General features: G+C 39.5%; 1 protein-coding gene across 12 annotated transcripts in view; it reads right to left on the bottom strand.

Moving 5' to 3' along the window:
- Nucleotides 1-16,537, bottom strand: part of TTC7B (tetratricopeptide repeat domain 7B) — a 318,583-nt gene that overhangs the window by 130,070 nt on the left and 171,976 nt on the right. For all 12 annotated transcript variants that reach the window (XM_021000269.2, XM_078151432.1, XM_078151433.1 and 9 more), the window contains 2 exons: nucleotides 11,885-11,957; nucleotides 5,713-5,873 (listed from right to left, as the gene is read on the bottom strand). In XM_021000269.2, the coding sequence (XP_020855928.1) occupies nucleotides 5,713-5,873; nucleotides 11,885-11,957 (234 nt within the window). The remainder of the gene's footprint in view (nucleotides 1-5,712; nucleotides 5,874-11,884; nucleotides 11,958-16,537) is intronic.

Genomic DNA, 16,537 nt, shown 5'->3' with positions numbered 1-16,537 from the left:
CCCTTCTCACTCAAGATTCTATCACTCTCTGATTAGGTAAACTCTGATATCCTTTTTTTTGGGGGGGGGGGACTAGGCAATGGGGTTAAGTGACTTGCCCAGGGTCATACAGCTAGTAAGAGTTATGCGTCTGAGGCCTCATTTGAACTCAGCTCCTCCTGAATACAGGGCCAGTGCTCTATCCATTGCGCCACCTAGCTACCCCTGATATCCTTTTCAACTCTAAATCCATGAACCTATGACTTCTCCAAAGTTGATGCTGGTTTGCAACTCTCAGTTGTATTTTCCAAAGGCTACAAGGAACAGACCATCAATTCTCAATCCCAGCCTTTCATTTAAAAATAAATGTGAATGGCAGTAAGAAAGAGACCACAAAAATTGTTACTCTGAGAAAACCTCCAGGCCTACAAAGAATCATGACATATTGCCTCATTGTCCCCAAGAAAAAGACAAATGCTTAAAAAGCCTGTTCCATTCATCACATTGACACCTAACTCCATCTTCTTGGCAAATGAGAAAATGACTTAGTAAGGTTTATCAATCAAGGGAGAACATGCAAAGGTATTTATTTTAAAGGAGACAGAGCATTTATTTTAGTCCAATTACATTAGATGTAGTTAGTGGCCCGTCAAGGGTGAATACTGAATGTTCGCTATAAAAATATGTGCTTTTGTTTTTTTCAATTCAATCTTATTTTCTTTCACTTAACAGGAATCTATTTTCTGTCCCACACAATTCTCCACTCCCTCCCCTTGAAAAAACAAAAAACAAAATTCTTGTAAAAAAAATCTGTATAGTCAAGCAAAACAAATTCCTGTACTGGCCATGTCCATAAAATATATGCCTCAATCTGCACCATGAATCTCTCTCCTCTCTGTCAAGAGGTAGGTAGCATATTTCATGATTATTCCCCATGATTGGACATCATCGTGATGAGAATTTTGAAACCTCCCAAAGGTGTCTACACTTACAATATTATTGTTGTTTAAACTGCTCTGGTTTTCTTCATTCCATTCTGCATCAGTACATACAAGGCTTCCCAGACTTCTTTGAAAAGTGACTCTTCCAGGGGTTGGGAACCAAGACTGCAGATTAGGGACAACCACCCAGCTGAACTTTCCCAACATTCCCCTCCAAACACCTTTAAAACAACACCTCAAATCAAATTTTGGAGCAGCAGAGCCAAAAAAAAAAAAAGTCACAGTCAGACATTTTCCCAAGCCTAAGAAAACGTAAGAGGTCAGCAAGAGAAGTCTATAAAATCGGAGTGGAAGCCTGTCCAGAACCCACACACACTGAAGCAACAACAGCAACAGAGGCAGCAGCTTCAGGAGCTCTCAACCCAGAGACAGGGATCAGACAACCAGTCAACAGGGATCATGAGGGACCCTCTCCCAGTACTGTGTACAGTCGGGGCTGATTTGCAACTCTTTTGCCCATACACAGTTCTGGGTCTCAGTCCTTAAGTGGAGAGGATAAGCTGGCAGCTTGGTCACAAGGAAGCAGGGGCGCTGGTTGCAGTTCCAAACCAAAGAGGAGCATAAGTGCTTGCGGCTGCAGGGGCCCAGGGGCACTTCCTGGGTAAAGACCAGAGCACAGTGATCACACCTCTCCCAGGATCACACCACCTTGGAAGCACCAAAAACTTTCAGACCTCTAGAATTAGCTCTGAAAACAACAGAATGAAAAATCCTAAAGCTTGCAACAGTGCCTCCCCACCCCCAGATAAGCAGAGTCCAACTTTCACATAAAGTTCAAAGTCAAGAAATAGAATAGAAAAATGAGCGAACAACAAAAAAAGAATTTGACCACAAAAGCTACTATGGTAGCAGGGAAGACCAAGACATAAACTCAGAAGAAGACAACAACGTGAAAACAGCTACCAAAAAAGCCTAAAAGAAAAATGCTAATTGGACCCAAACCCAACAAGAATTCCTGGAAGAGTCAAAGCAATAAGACTGGTAGAGGAAAAATTGGGAAAATAAAATGAGAGCGATGCAACAAAATTATGAAAAGAGAATTAGCAACTCAGTAAAAGAGGTACCAAAAATACTGAAGAAAATAACACCTTAAAAAACACAATTGGCCAAATGGTAAAAAGAGGCACAAAAATCCACTGAAGAGAAGAACACTTTAAAAAGCAGAAAAGACCAAATGGAAAAAGAGGTACAAAAGATCACTAAAGAAAATGATTCATCAAAAATTCGAACTAGAATTAGAATTGGGCAAGTAGAAGTTAATGGCTCCATGAGACATCAAGAAACAATAAAACAAAGTCACAAGAATGAAAAAGAGAAAAAAATGTGAACTATCTTATTGTAAAAACAACTGACCTGGAAAAAAGATCAAAGGAGAGATAATTTAAGAATTATTGGACTACTTGAAAGCCATGATCAAAGAAAGAACCTAGACATCATATTTCAAGGAAATCGCATAAAAGAAAACTGCCCCTATATCTTAGATTCAGAGGATAAAGCAGATTTCACATGTATAACTGACATCATATTGCTTGTCTCTCAGTGGGTAGGGGAGGAGGTAGGAGGAAAAAAAGTGATCTGGAACTTAAAATTTAAAAAGAAAAGAATGTACAAAATAAATATATAATAAATGAAAATGTTAGAGAAAAAATGAAAAAAACTGACCCTTCCATCATTTCTTAGAGCACAATAGTCTTCTGTTAGATTTATATGCGATAATTTGTTTGGCCATTCTCCAACTGATAAGCATTCCCTTAGTTTCCAGCTTTTTACCACCACTATAAATACACATAGAATTACAATAAATATATTTATACATATTAGTCCTTTTCTGTTTTGGGTATCTTTAGCAGTGGTGTAGCTGGTCTACACAGTTTAACAGCTTTTTGGGCATAGTTGCAAACTGCTGTCCAGAACAGCTGGACCAATTCACAGCTCCACCTGCACATTAAAGTGCAGGTATGTGCAGTCTCATTCAAGGGAAAACTTATAGCATACAAATAATATTTTCAGTCAATTATTTTAAGTTCTTCAACATTTAAATAGCTACAGTGGTGGGGCAGGTTTTAAATCTTAAAATATCAGAGATGGAAAAGACCTCAAGAGGCTTCAAACTCATTCCCTTCTTTCCAGGTAGAACCGCTGCTATTCTCACCCCTGAGAATCAACTGGTTTATTTTTAACATTTCCTTGAAGAGGAATCCTTATTCCTCAACTTTCCTTGAGAAAGAATTCCTGGGTCCTACAATCTTCTTATAGGAAAATCTTCTTAATTCTATATTCCCAAGCCTGTAAGTATCCTCATTCAGTTCTACTTTGAGGAAGGATGTGCCAGAGATTCACTTTCAACCCTGAGACTTATAATCTGAAAGACAGGGTAGCTATAGCTGTTATTTCCACATGTGTTCTCTGCTAAGTGAAGCCAAAAAAGCAGTATCAGCTGGTGGTGGTGACATGTCAAGAGGTGGCAATAAAGGATTTAGAGCCAGAAATTATCCTAGAGATAATCTAGTCGAGGTTCATTTTACAAATGAGTCAACTGAGGCACAAAAGGGCCTCAGTTGCACAGTCATACAGTGACCATCATCACCAGGATTCAAATGCAGGTTCTTTGATGATAAATGCAAAGGCATTTCTATTTTACAAAATGCAATCTAGAAGGGGGATCACCTCGCTGCCAGAAAGAATACTTGATTTTACAAGACCACTGAGGAACCTCAAACAACACTAGTTTTAAACATAGACATCTGATCTTAATGTTTTCTAGATAGTCTTTTGTCTCTAAAATTAAACAAATATTTACTAAGTCACTTACCTATACTCAAAATGTTGAACCAAGGCGTATGGGAAGTACAAAATATGTATAACGCATAATCTCGACTCTCAATCTAGGCAGTGACACAGAGCATACAAACATAAATGGAATAATATCCAACAAATTTGAGAGGTGCTGCTATGACTGAGTGCTTTTTTCTTTAATTCTACAATGATTTCTTCAGGTTTGAGAGAAATGAGAAATCATGGGTTTAATGTACAGTCAGGAAGACTGGTAGACCATGTTTGACCCAAACTGTCCGTGAAGTATTTATTCGCAGAGATAAGTTTCCCGTTACACATCAAGAAATACAAATATTTAAACAGCAACCTAATCTTCTGTTGCTTTCCAACCTGCCACCATATGCCTTGCCTTTTCAAGCTCACTGTTTAACATTAAAATAACAGCCTTGCACTCCTCAAATATCTCCACGGCTGTTCTTTAGGTCTGCCACTTGAAAAGCCTGTCAGCTGCTGTCACTTGGAGTCGTCACCAATTTTCAGGATAATATTAGGAGTTATTGTTTACTGCTTGTTTTATAGCATGGCTTTCCATTCAATCACCCTCCTCTCAGGTGACACACTAGGCTATCAATACTGTAAGGTAACACTGTAGTTAAAAAAGTAAAATTAAAAGGGAATGAAGGGCAGGGGAGGAGCAGCTTTATGAATATTTATGACAGAACTTGGATACACCAGGTGGTAATTTATTGATAGGAAAAGAAGAGAGTTTTTAAAAAGAAAAGAAAATGAAAGGGAAAGAAATGATGCTGAAGGTTCTCAGAGGCTAAACTGCTTTGGACAAAACCTAGAAATAAACTCAGTGAGGGAAGGAAGAGATTCTAATACCAGCAAGACATGAAAGGCACAATAACAGCTTATCATCTCACTCTACGTAAGTATCTGAGCTAGTGCTATATCCCAAGTCAGAATTTCCCCAAGTTATTATCAAGCAACCAGTAGTCAAGGATGCCTTTTTCTCTCTTAAAGATGGGAAAAAAAAAAACCCAAAACTTGTACTGAAAATTTGGGAGCCTGTTTTCTAAGTAGAGCTGCTGAAATTGTACTGATTAAAAATACTGGGAGGTGGTAATGCACAGGAATAATGCACAAGATGACCCTTCTAAATCTTTGAAGACATTCTTAGTTCTGAAGAGAAGCTAAGATTGCATCCCAATCCTCTCATGACACCTCTCTACTTTCCTCTCTCGTACCCCACTGACCCTTGCTGGTCAGTGATAATGAAACAGGGCCAGTGGGAATATCTGCGTCCCTGTGCTACTTCTCTATTGAGTGCATTTTAGTGCTTTGTGATCGTTCACTCCATTCTGGTAAGTAAGGCATTAATAGAGAGTGAAAATTGGATAATTGGCCCAGAAGACTGAAGGTACTTCTCAGCCGTTTCTGACCTATACATGTAAAGTCATTCTCCTAGAGGAACTATACAAATGATTGGTTAGGTATCCAGTTTACCTCCACTGTAAAGGGAATTCAAAAATTTGGTACTTCTTCTTGATGAAAATTCTCAGCTAACTTTACAAATACTGAGTTACAAAGAGAGGAAGTGGCTTGATCAAGGCTGTCCAGTGTTTTAAGAGCAGAGCTGGTAGTAATATTAGATTTTATTCTTGACCCAAAGTTCCTTCCTCATTTCTACAGTAGGTCTATAAGCACGCAGACAACGTACTATATACAGTATTTAATAGAGCCATGATGTTTTCATTTGAAATCATGCTCTGTTACTAACTCTCTAAAAAGAATCAGGGTAGGATGCATACCATCCAGTCTGCATAGCGGCCACGAGTTCTGCAAAGAAATCACGTGAACACCAGACACTAGCTGCAGTTAGAGAAGATCTTGGCTGGACAAAATGAAGGCCATTTTCTGAGTTAATGAAGAGGAAACCAGACAGACTACTTACATAAAGTTTTCTGGATATTCACTCAGGGCCATGTCAATGATGTTGAGAGCATCATGGTAATGTTTCTGAGCTGACAATAACAGCGCAAGGAGATGCAAAGAGTTGGCATCATCCCCTTGGAGTTGAAGAGCTTGGCGAACGTAGCCCAATGCTTCTGGTATCTGGTTGAAAACAAAACCAAAAAAAAAAAAGATTTTTAAACAATGAAGAAGATGCACAACGATTTTAAAGAGACAACATTTCTACATGGGATCCCAGCTGAATATTAAGATTCGTGTTTAATATGCTCTATGTACAGATTCTGGAAAGAAAAAAAGTGTTATGATAACCCCAGGATGTCAACTACAAATCATAAAGCAACCTGAAGGTTTTCAGGCAAGCATCAAATTCTCCAAAACAATAGAGTAACCAATGAAGTCAAGTGAAAGACTCAGTTTCTGCATATAACTGCCAGTATCAGAACTTCAATTTCTCCCTGGATAAACACTATTTTTCTTTGTCATATACTTCAAACTGCTTTTGATTATATACAAACAGATATGGCCGAACTGGGGAATATAACAAATAATCTGAAGTTTTTAGTGGAATTAAATTCCTTCAGACAAACTATTTCTATTTCTCAAAGTCCCACTGAAATGAAAGGATTTCTTAAAATAACAGGATAGGGACTGAGCCTGAGATTTCACTAATATGGGAAAGTCATAGATGAGGAATCTTCTTCAACAGAAGGTCGACCTTTCTCGACTGTGTTAGACAATTGCCTGGAGGACCAAGAGATTAAGTGCCTTGCCCAGGGTCACAAAATTGGTACAGGCCAGAGCCAGTTCTTCCAGGGTTTGAGACCAGTATCCACCATGATGCCTCTCAACATAAATCAGAAGATTTATCATCATCCCAATCAGCAGAATGAACATTCTTTTCAACTAGGGAATATTTCTTCCTCTGTCCTAGGTATATATTAATTGTAACAAGTAGTGGGATTCACGGAATCTGAGGGACAGAGGAAAGAAACCTCAGAAATCATCCAGCCCCAAACCACTTCATTTTACAATGAAGAAACTGAAGCACAGAGTAAATTAATGGGTATAGTCACACCTCTGATTAGGACACATAAAAAAATAAAGCTAGGATTTGAACCTGAGTCTCCATCCCAATTCTCCATCCAGTGGTCTTTCGACCATATCATGCCTCTTCTCATCTAAAATTTAAAAAGATTCTCTCTTCCAAAATAGTTCCTAATGTAACTCAACACAAGAAGAAACTTATAATGACACTTACGATGCTGATGTACCAAAATTCATGCAGTGTGAGTCACAACCCTATCAGTTTTAAAACACAACTACTGTATATGACTTGTTCAGTATGAGTACTATGTGAGCAGTATGGGGCTCTTCTTCCATTTAGGTAAAAGTCTTCAAAACTAACCAAATACAAACAGCAACAGAATGTACACGTGCTTGATTTAGAGATACCCTAACTTCCAAATGGATTCTACAGTAACTAAGAGAGAATTTTCATTTGAATTGCAACATAGGATATCACAACTCTATCACAAATTCTTTCTTCTCTCTCTTCCCACTCTAATCCCATGTGTTGTTGGCAGCCACCTCTCAGCTCTCCTACTTTGGCTCTCCTTTAAAGTCCCCAATGACTTCATTTCTTCATAGGATATAAAGCTTTCTCTCTTCTCTAATTCAACCAATCCTCTCACCCCAAAATGTCATATTTGTTAGACTTGGCACATAAGCTCTAATTTCTGGGTCACAGAATTCAAATTTGAAAGAAGGAAACTTGGACCTCAGTGACTCTTACCCCCTTGTTTCACTGCTGCCAAAATGGAGCCCCGAAATGGGAAGTGAAGTGCGCTACATTGTACTGTTGGTTACTAGCAAAGCTGGAGGAAAAATCTGGGTCTCCAGACTCTCAGTCAGGGACTCTTTTCATCACCCCACACTCTCTATAAAACACTGTTCATTACCACAAGGGGACAAAATGCCCAAACCAACAAAGTCATCAGGAAAAGCTCTCTATATTGGGATACTGCTAGGGAATGGATGTGGCTGCCACCACCAGAGTTGTGGTATTGACTGCTATGGTATCCTTCCGTCTAGTTAGTCAAGTACATTAATTAACCCCTAATAAGCTATTTAACACTAAATAATGGGTAGTGGAATTCAAAAATCAAGGAGAATTAATATCATAGTATCATGTATTCAGAGCTAGAAGTGACCTTAGAGATTTATTGAAGGGAATAAGTTTTGTATTCTCTCTCTTACTGTCATTAACATTTATTTTTACATGAAAGGATGGGACTGATGACCTATTCTTCTTGGTCTTCGGAAAATGCATCTGAGAGGTGCAAATTTGCAATGACTTTTGAGAATTCTTAAGGTCACAACTTTTGAGCTTTTGAGGCCATCATAATCTAATCTATTCACTTTACAGATAAGGAAGCAAAGTGACAGAGAGGTTGAGGAACTTGCATGAAGTCATACAAAATTCCACTTCCAAAAAGTTTTTAATCTCTTGGACACGACATATAGAAGACTTGTATAGAGAAAACAGGAGCAAACAGGAGAAAATTATTGATAGCCATATTGACAAGATTGTGGAATGAAGGAAAGTCAAGAGTTTGCTGAAAGGAAAGGCTTCTAGAAAGAGTGAGTTTTCCTCATCTGAAAAATGATCATGCTGGTACAGATGGCATCTGGAGTCCCTAGATCTAGGATTCTTTAGTGATAATAGCCATAATATGCCTGCCTTCATCTTCTCTGCAGCAGCTCTAGCTGTGGTCTTCCAGAGAAATTCACTGAGACAAGTCACAAAAGTGCTGGCATAGGCTTCAAAGGGCATCTAGTCCAACCCATACCTTTAACAAGAAATCTCCTCAACAAACTATTATCCAATTTTCAATTGAAAACCCCATATGGGGTTGTGACCCACAGTTCAAGAAGCACTGAAGGGGTCACAAGTGGAAAAAGTTTAAGAAGCCCTATCCTAAACTAACCTATTCCACTTTTCAACAACTCTAATTCTTACAAAGTTTTTTCCTTTCGTCATACATTAAAATCTGCCTCTCTGCAACCTCGTTCCACCCACTCACTGCTCCTAGCTCTGCCCCATGGGACCATTCAGAATTCCTTTTATATATTATAGTCACTCCAATTTTTGAAGACCAGTAACATGTCTTCTAAAACCATATTCTCTTTTTTTTTCTCCAGATTAAAAGTTCTTTAAACTGATCTTCATATGTTACGGTTTCTGGTCGTCTCTCATCACTTGGAATAGCATTGTCCAACTCAAATCGATACAGATCTCAGGGGCTCCATGAATGACTAAGAAAACCACAAATTAGCATTAACTGTTATGGTATGTTTTTATTTATTTTGTTAAACATTTTCCAATTACATTTTGATCTCGCTCTAGCCCCGCCCTGAAGTACAACAGCTTTGACAATCTGGTTCCCCCTGTGATGGGCTGCAGGGGCGCTCCCAGTGTGAAGTAGAGAAGGGAATCGGGTCACTCTAATCTTCTTCCTACAACTGTTGCCTTGGGCAATCCTGAAGCCAGAGATGGCAAGGACTGACATCATCCAGCCTGGCCTCAGGGTGTGACAAAGCCCTACAGCATATGGATTTAATGAAAATGACTATTTAATGCCTGTTGGTCTCAGTACACAGTACCTCCCAGCAGGCATCCTGACATGATGACTAGAGTACCCACTGTACTGCCTGTTAGTTCCTGAAAAGAGAGTAAGCTCCTCAAGGATGACACACAACTAGTGAGCCTTGGGAAGGAGCAAGGAGGTTGTGAGGGGGAGGTAATTCCTTTCAAAACCATTCAACATGCCTGATGGCTATTACCTCACAGCTCTCAGGTCATTCTCTTTCCTTTCCCAAAGAATTCAGTTCACGGAATTTCTCTGAATTTCACCTCCCTTTAAATCTGGAGACTTCAACCAACATGATGATTCCACCTCCAATACCCTTAGGGACATCCCTCCAGAGCTTCCTCTTCTCCTCAACTCCCCATTTCAAAGCACCCCAGAATCATCCCCAAAACAATACTCCAACTTGTGCCTTTGACACCATCTCCTCTGAGACCTAAGTCTTTGATCACATCTTCCTTGACAATGTTCAACCTTTCTTTATCTCCTGGATCTCTATCCCTAGTCACAATGGCCTTTTCTAGCTCTTGATCTCTGCAGCATCTGATGCTGCTGAACAAGGCCTTCTTCTTCCAACTCTCTCCTGTCTTTCTATGACACTGTCCTCTTAGGGTTTTTCTCCTTCTCAATCTCCTTTGCAAGATGCTCGCTGATGTACCTTCCCCAGTGGATGGGTGTATATAAGGGTTCTCTTTTGGATCCATCTTTTCTCATTAATTCCTCCTTCACCTATCTTTCATGAAGAGGTGGCCCTAATCTTTGTGGACAAAAACTCCTCTACATGTACCCTTCTTTCCATTCCATCCCATCTTCTTTGGCAGATCACCTCCATTATCATTCCCATTCTCCCTCCAATCTTCAGTCTCTCCCTATCTAATGACTCTTTGCTGCCCACAAATACACTTATGTCTTCCCCATCCTTAAAAACCCACTTGATCCAATCCCAGCTCACTATCGTCCTGTATCTCCCCTCCTCTTCCTAGCTAAATTCCTTGAGAAAGTCATTTGACACTAAATGCCTCCATTTCCTCCTCTCTCCCTCTCTTCTAAACCCTCTGCAATCTGGCTTTTCACTTTATCATTCAAATGAAACTTCTCTCTCCAAAGTTACCAATGATCTCATAACTGCTATCCCTAATGGCCTTTTCTCAATCTTGATTCTCCTTGACCTCCCTGCAACATATGACACCATCCCCATCTCCTGAATAGGTTTTCCTGACATTGCTCTCTGCTGGTTATCTTCTTACCTGCTTGACCACTTTTTCTCAGTCTCACTGACCAGCTCTTCAAGCAGGTCATGCCCACTGATGGTGGAGGTTCCCTAAATCTCTGTCCTTGGCTCCTCTTTTCATTCTATATGGTTTTATTTGGTGATCTCATCAGCTCTCACAGGTTTAATTATATCTATGTAGCTGATTTTCAGATACACACAGACACATGTATATCCACATATACAAATACACACATGTGTATATATAGATATATGTATATGTAGATAGATATATGTCCATCTCTAATCTCTATCCAGAGGCCCAGTCTTATATCATAAACTGACTTTTAGACATCTCAACCTGGATGTCCTATAGACATCTTAAACTCAACATTCATTATCTTTCCCTCCTAACTCTCTCTTTTGCACTATTTCCTTATTACTCCCCAACTTTCCTGTTACTGTTAGGAGCACCACCATTCTCCTAGTCACCCATGCTAACACCCATCCTCAACCTCTCATTTATACTCACCCTCCATATCCAATTTCTTATCAAGTCTTGTCCTTTCTCCCTTTACAACATCTCTCCTACAAGGATCCTTCTCCCCACTCACACTGCCTCAGCCCTGGTATAGGCCCTCACTACCTCACTGCAAGACTTTAGCCTTGCAGACACTCCCCCTGCCTCAAGTCTTTCCCTATTACAGTCCCTCCTCCACTCAACTGTCAAAGTGATTTTCCTAAGGCACAAGCCTGACCACATCCCTTTTCTACCTAATAAACTACAGTGTCTCCCTGTTAACTCCAAAACCAAATATAAAATGCTCTGTTTGGCACTTAAAACCTATCACAAGCTGACCCCTTCCTACCTTTCCAATCTTCTTATACTTTATTCCCTTCCACACACTCTACAATCTAGGCACAACAAACAAGCTGTCTTCTCACTCTGTGTCTTCTCAATGGCTGTTCTTCGCACCTGAAATGCTCTTTCCAGCCTCTACCTCCTGGCTTCCAAGAAGACTCAGCTCAAGTCCCACTTTCCAGAGAAGGCCTTTCCCAGGCCTACCCACCTCACCTCTAAGCACTGCTAGAGTCTTCCCCCTGAGTTTGCCTTCCATTTACACTATATAGATGACTGAATGACTAATTAGAAAGGCTCAAGGTCCCAATTTCACTCCAAATGGACAAAAGATCAGTTACTGTACCAAACTGAGAAACTGAAAGAATTAAACTTGGATGGCATATCTTCCTAAATTCAGTATATAAGCCCAGGAAACAATGCTATGCAAACTTACCTGTCTGGATATGGCCAGCTGCAGAGCCAGATAAAAAGCTGCTAGGTGGTCCGTAGGTGACAAACTGTGGGCCCTAAAAAAGTTCAAATTATTTGCAACTATTAGTATACATGAGGATGTTTACTTAATTATCTTTTTGCTGTGCCACTAAGAATTTGAATTTTTATCTTAACTCCACCAGTGATCATGAGAACAATTTTTCTCTCACCATCAGAAATACATATGTGTGGAAAACAGAAGTGTGTCTTCAGTTGGGTAACCTCTGGCAAGAAGCCATACTCTATTTCAATTGGTGATTTCATCAGCTCCCATGTTATCATTTCTATGCAAATGACTCTCAGATCTATTTATGCAGCTTTAACCTCTTTCCTGACCTCCAGTCTTACATCTCCAATTGCATTTGAGACCTCTCTAATTATGTGTCCCACAGACATCTTCCATTCGACATGTCCAAAGCTGAACTAATTATCCTCTGCCCCCACCCTCACCCCCATATTCCTCTCTTGCTAACTTTCCAATGACAGTTGAGGGTACCACCATCCTCCCAATCACCCAGGCTCACAACTTCGTTATCATCCTTAATTTCTCATTCTCTCTCGCCCCCCACCCCCAACTGTTGATTCTACCTTCAAAATCTCTCTCATACAAGCGCATTTCATCCCTCTAACACTGCCACACCTGGTACGAGCCATCATCACCTCACATCTGGACTATTGCAACAGCTTTTTGATTTGTCTCACTGCATTAAATTTCTTCCCACTCCAGTCCATGCTCCTCTCAGCTGTCAAAGTGAACTTCTTAAAGTGCTTGTCTAACGATGTCATCCCACTGTTTCAATAAAATCTAGTGACTCCCTTCCCCCTCCAAGATCGAATATAAAATCCTGCGTCCGGCTTTTAAGCCATTCGTAACCTGGCACCTTCTTATTTTCCAGTTTTCATACTCCTGAATCCAGTGACACCGGTCTCCTTGCTGTTCTTCTCACAAGACACGGCAGCTCTTGACTCAAGGTATTTCCACTGCCCATCCTCCAATCCTGGAATTCCCTCCCTCCTCATCTTTGCCTCCTGGCTTCTTTGGCTTCTTTCAAGTCTCTGCTACAATCCCACCCAATGAAAGAAGCCTTTCCTGGCCCCCTTAATGCTAGTGCCTTCCCTTGAAGACAATCTCCAAATTATATTGTCTATGTCTTATTTTTCACATAGTCATTTGCATGTTGTCTCCCTCATTAGATTGTGAGCCCGCTGAGGGCAAGACTATCTTTTGCTTTTTTTTTTGTATCCTCAGCACTTAGCACAGTGCCTGGCATATAGTAAGCACTTTTAAAAAATAGCTTGTTGACTTGGCTTGGCTTAACCATAGAGGGAAGGAAGAAAGGAAATGAAAGGAATAAGCATTTATTAAGTGCCTACTAAGTACAAATCATTGGCTAAGGACTTTTCAAATAGTATCTCATTTGATCCTCACGATAACCCTAAGAGGTAGGTACAGTTATTTATCTCCATTTTATAGTTGAGGAAAATGAGACGGAGGTTATGACTTGCCCAAGGCTACAGATTTAGTGTCTGAGGCTAGAACTGAACTCAGATCTTCCTGACTCCAAGTTCAGTGCTCCATCTACTATACCACCTCAGTGCCTCAGGGGTTTGCAAAGGCTCTGAGTTGGATAATGAAAGATTCAAGTTAGGTCAAATGAAACAGGGTTAATTAATTCAATATTTTCTCTCTGAGGGAGATTCATTGAGGTCCAAGTTCCTCTCGGGGCACAAGGACTAGATCTTTAAAATGCACAGGTCATGTGCTGATCTAGCACTGTTAGGTTAATCTTTAGCTCTATCCTGATGTTCTAGATCAAAATTTCTTAGATTCAGAGAAGCCTCATGCTAACCAAAAGCTCAATTTTATTCATCAAGTGAGGCTTTTGTTTCTGATGAAATATCAAATGGGGGGGCAGGGTGGAAAAAGACTCTCATTAAGATAAATCTAGTTAACTAGTTTAGCTTTCAAGTTATGATTCTTTAGTATAACCAATGATTAATTTTATTAAATGGCCTATTAATAACACTGAAGGAGAAAAATGTTGCACTTAATTAACTGAAAACATAGATTTTTCCTTTGATGTGAAAGACTATTCTATTTTCCCTATAAGCAACTCAAAACTTCACTGAGTAAAGATATGATTCTTTTGCTACTGGATTGTTAAATACGGCAAAACAAATTTTTACTTTCTTTTTTAAAGGTATTTCATTGCATACAAATTAAAAACACATTTTTATATTGTTCCATTGACAACTGTGATAAAAGGAGGAACACTGCTACTAGCAAAGTACACATTCAAGATTAAAAGAAAATCCAAGTCATTATTTATTTTATGAAGGCAGAGCTGCAAGTGTAGGATAATTTCTTACACAGCAGACCCCATTAAGTCCAACAGTCATGAATTTTTCAAGAAATGTTATTAGACCACATCTACTGAAAAAGGAACTTGTTTAGGATAATGAGACACGTCTCATTTTTTTTCTTGTGGATAAAACAATTAATATTCAATACCCAGGTAGGTGGTACAATGGACAGAGCACTGAGTCAGGAGTGAGGAAGATCTGAGTTCAAATATGGCTTCAGACACACACTAGCTGTGTGTCCTTGGGTAAGTCATTTATCCTGTTTACCTCAGTTTCTTCATCTGAAAAAAATGAGGATGATAAATAACACCTATCTCCAGGAGTTGTTGTGAGGATCAATGAGGTAATAATTGTAAAGCATATAGCACAGTGCCTGGCATACAGTATGTTGTTTTTCAGTCATTATCTGACTCTTTATGTCCCCATTTAGGGTTTTCTTGGGAAAGACACTGGAGTAGTTTTCCATTTCCTTCTCCAGCTCATTTTACAGATGAGGAAACTGCAAACAGGGTTAAGTGACTTGCCCAGGGTCACACAGGCTGGATTTAAACTCAGGCCTTCCTGACTCCAGGCTCAGCACTCTATCTACTGTACCACCTAGCTGCGTGTAGTAAAAGCAGGATACAAATATTACTTATTAATAACCTGCTGGTAGATCTGCCTGCCTCAAGTCTTTCCCCACAGCCACTAAAGTGATTTTTCTGAACAGAGGTTCAATCACATTGTATCACCACCCTGTGCCTCAATAAATTCCAGTGACTCCCTTTCACCTCCAGGATCAAAGACAAAATCCTCTGCTTGGCATTCAGAGCCCTTCATAGCTGGGTCCCATCCGACCTTTCAAGTCTTTTTACACTTTAATTCCTGACAAGCACTTTTTGGTCCAATGACACTGGACTCCTTGATATTTCATGAACAAGACATTCCATTTCTATACCAGCCATTCTTTCTGGCTCTTTCCCATGCCTAGAACACTCTTCCTCCTCATCTCCACCTCCTAGCTTCCCTGGCTTCCTTTTAAGTCCTACCTAAAGAAGTCCTTTCCCAACACCTCTTAATTCTAGTGCCTTATCTCTCTTATTAGCCTGCCTGGAGCTTATTTTTTCATATTTTTTTGTTCGCTGTTTCCCCCATTAGATTGTGAGCTCCTTGAAGGCAGGGACTGTCTTTTGCCTCTTCGTATCCCTAACACGTAGCACAGTGCCTGGCACATAGTAGGCACTTATTAAATGTTACTAACTCTTCCCTTCATTGATCTTTCCTGATGATAAATGACACCATCTTATATTTGTGCAGTGTTTTGTGGTTTGCAGTAATTTCACTAAAATACATTATTTCTCTTGTTCTCACAATAAGCCTATGAGATGGGACAGGTATTAGATATCTATTTTACAGAAAAGGAAAACAGGCTCAGAGGTATGTCCAAAGTCACAGAGTTAATGAGAGGTGTTGCTGGAACTTGTCTGCCTCCAATTTCTTTTTCTTTTTCTAGATGGCTTTAATTTCAGTGCTTTCTCATTACACCATGCTAAACCTTTACTAAATCACTAGCATAATAGCATGCTAACAGCAGAATGGGCACAATTCTTGCTCTTATTCAAATTCTAGTTTTGCCACCAGTTGACCCTCAGCAATTCACTTAACTTCCCTTTGCCTTAGTTTCTTTATCCATAAAATGGGGTTAATAATGCCTGTCCTAACTGCTTCACAGAGGTCTTTTAATAAAATTGTCTTGTTAAATTTAAAGCAGCACAGAAACGAGCCATTATGATTACTACTCAAAGAAACAAATGTGTCCTAATCCCATGTTTGGTTTTATCTGCCTGAGGTTACCATTTTTTCATATAATCTTATCCTAATCCTGTGAGAGTGTTTCTTATCTTTCTGCAATGCCCATCTTTCAGGTTTCTTCTTTTGTCTACTGGCCATCCAAGATTATGCATGCCATTGGAATTTTACTCCTCATTGTTCTCAAAAAGAGCAAACAGGAATGCCATGATTTGTATTTCTCTCTTCTCCACTGGCCTGACTCTGCCCCTCCCCACACCATACTCACTGGTAAGGAAATAGAAAGGGGGAATTAATTATTAATAATAATTATTATATTAATTAACAATAAGTAAAATATAATTAATAATACAATTATTTCCCTATCCTACCTTCTTTCACTATTAATAAAACCTAATTTCTACAAATTTCAGAAAAATTTTCTCAGGGCTTAATATCCTTAGCTGGGTCCACAAATTTTGAA

The sequence above is a fragment of the Phascolarctos cinereus genome, unplaced genomic scaffold (assembly GCF_003287225.1).
Source record: "Phascolarctos cinereus isolate Bilbo 61053 unplaced genomic scaffold, phaCin_HiC Scaffold_3;HRSCAF=262, whole genome shotgun sequence".
NCBI lineage: Eukaryota > Metazoa > Chordata > Mammalia > Diprotodontia > Phascolarctidae > Phascolarctos > Phascolarctos cinereus.
The sequence above is the reverse complement of the archived record's forward strand: the minus strand, read 5'-3'. Positions and strand labels throughout refer to the sequence as shown.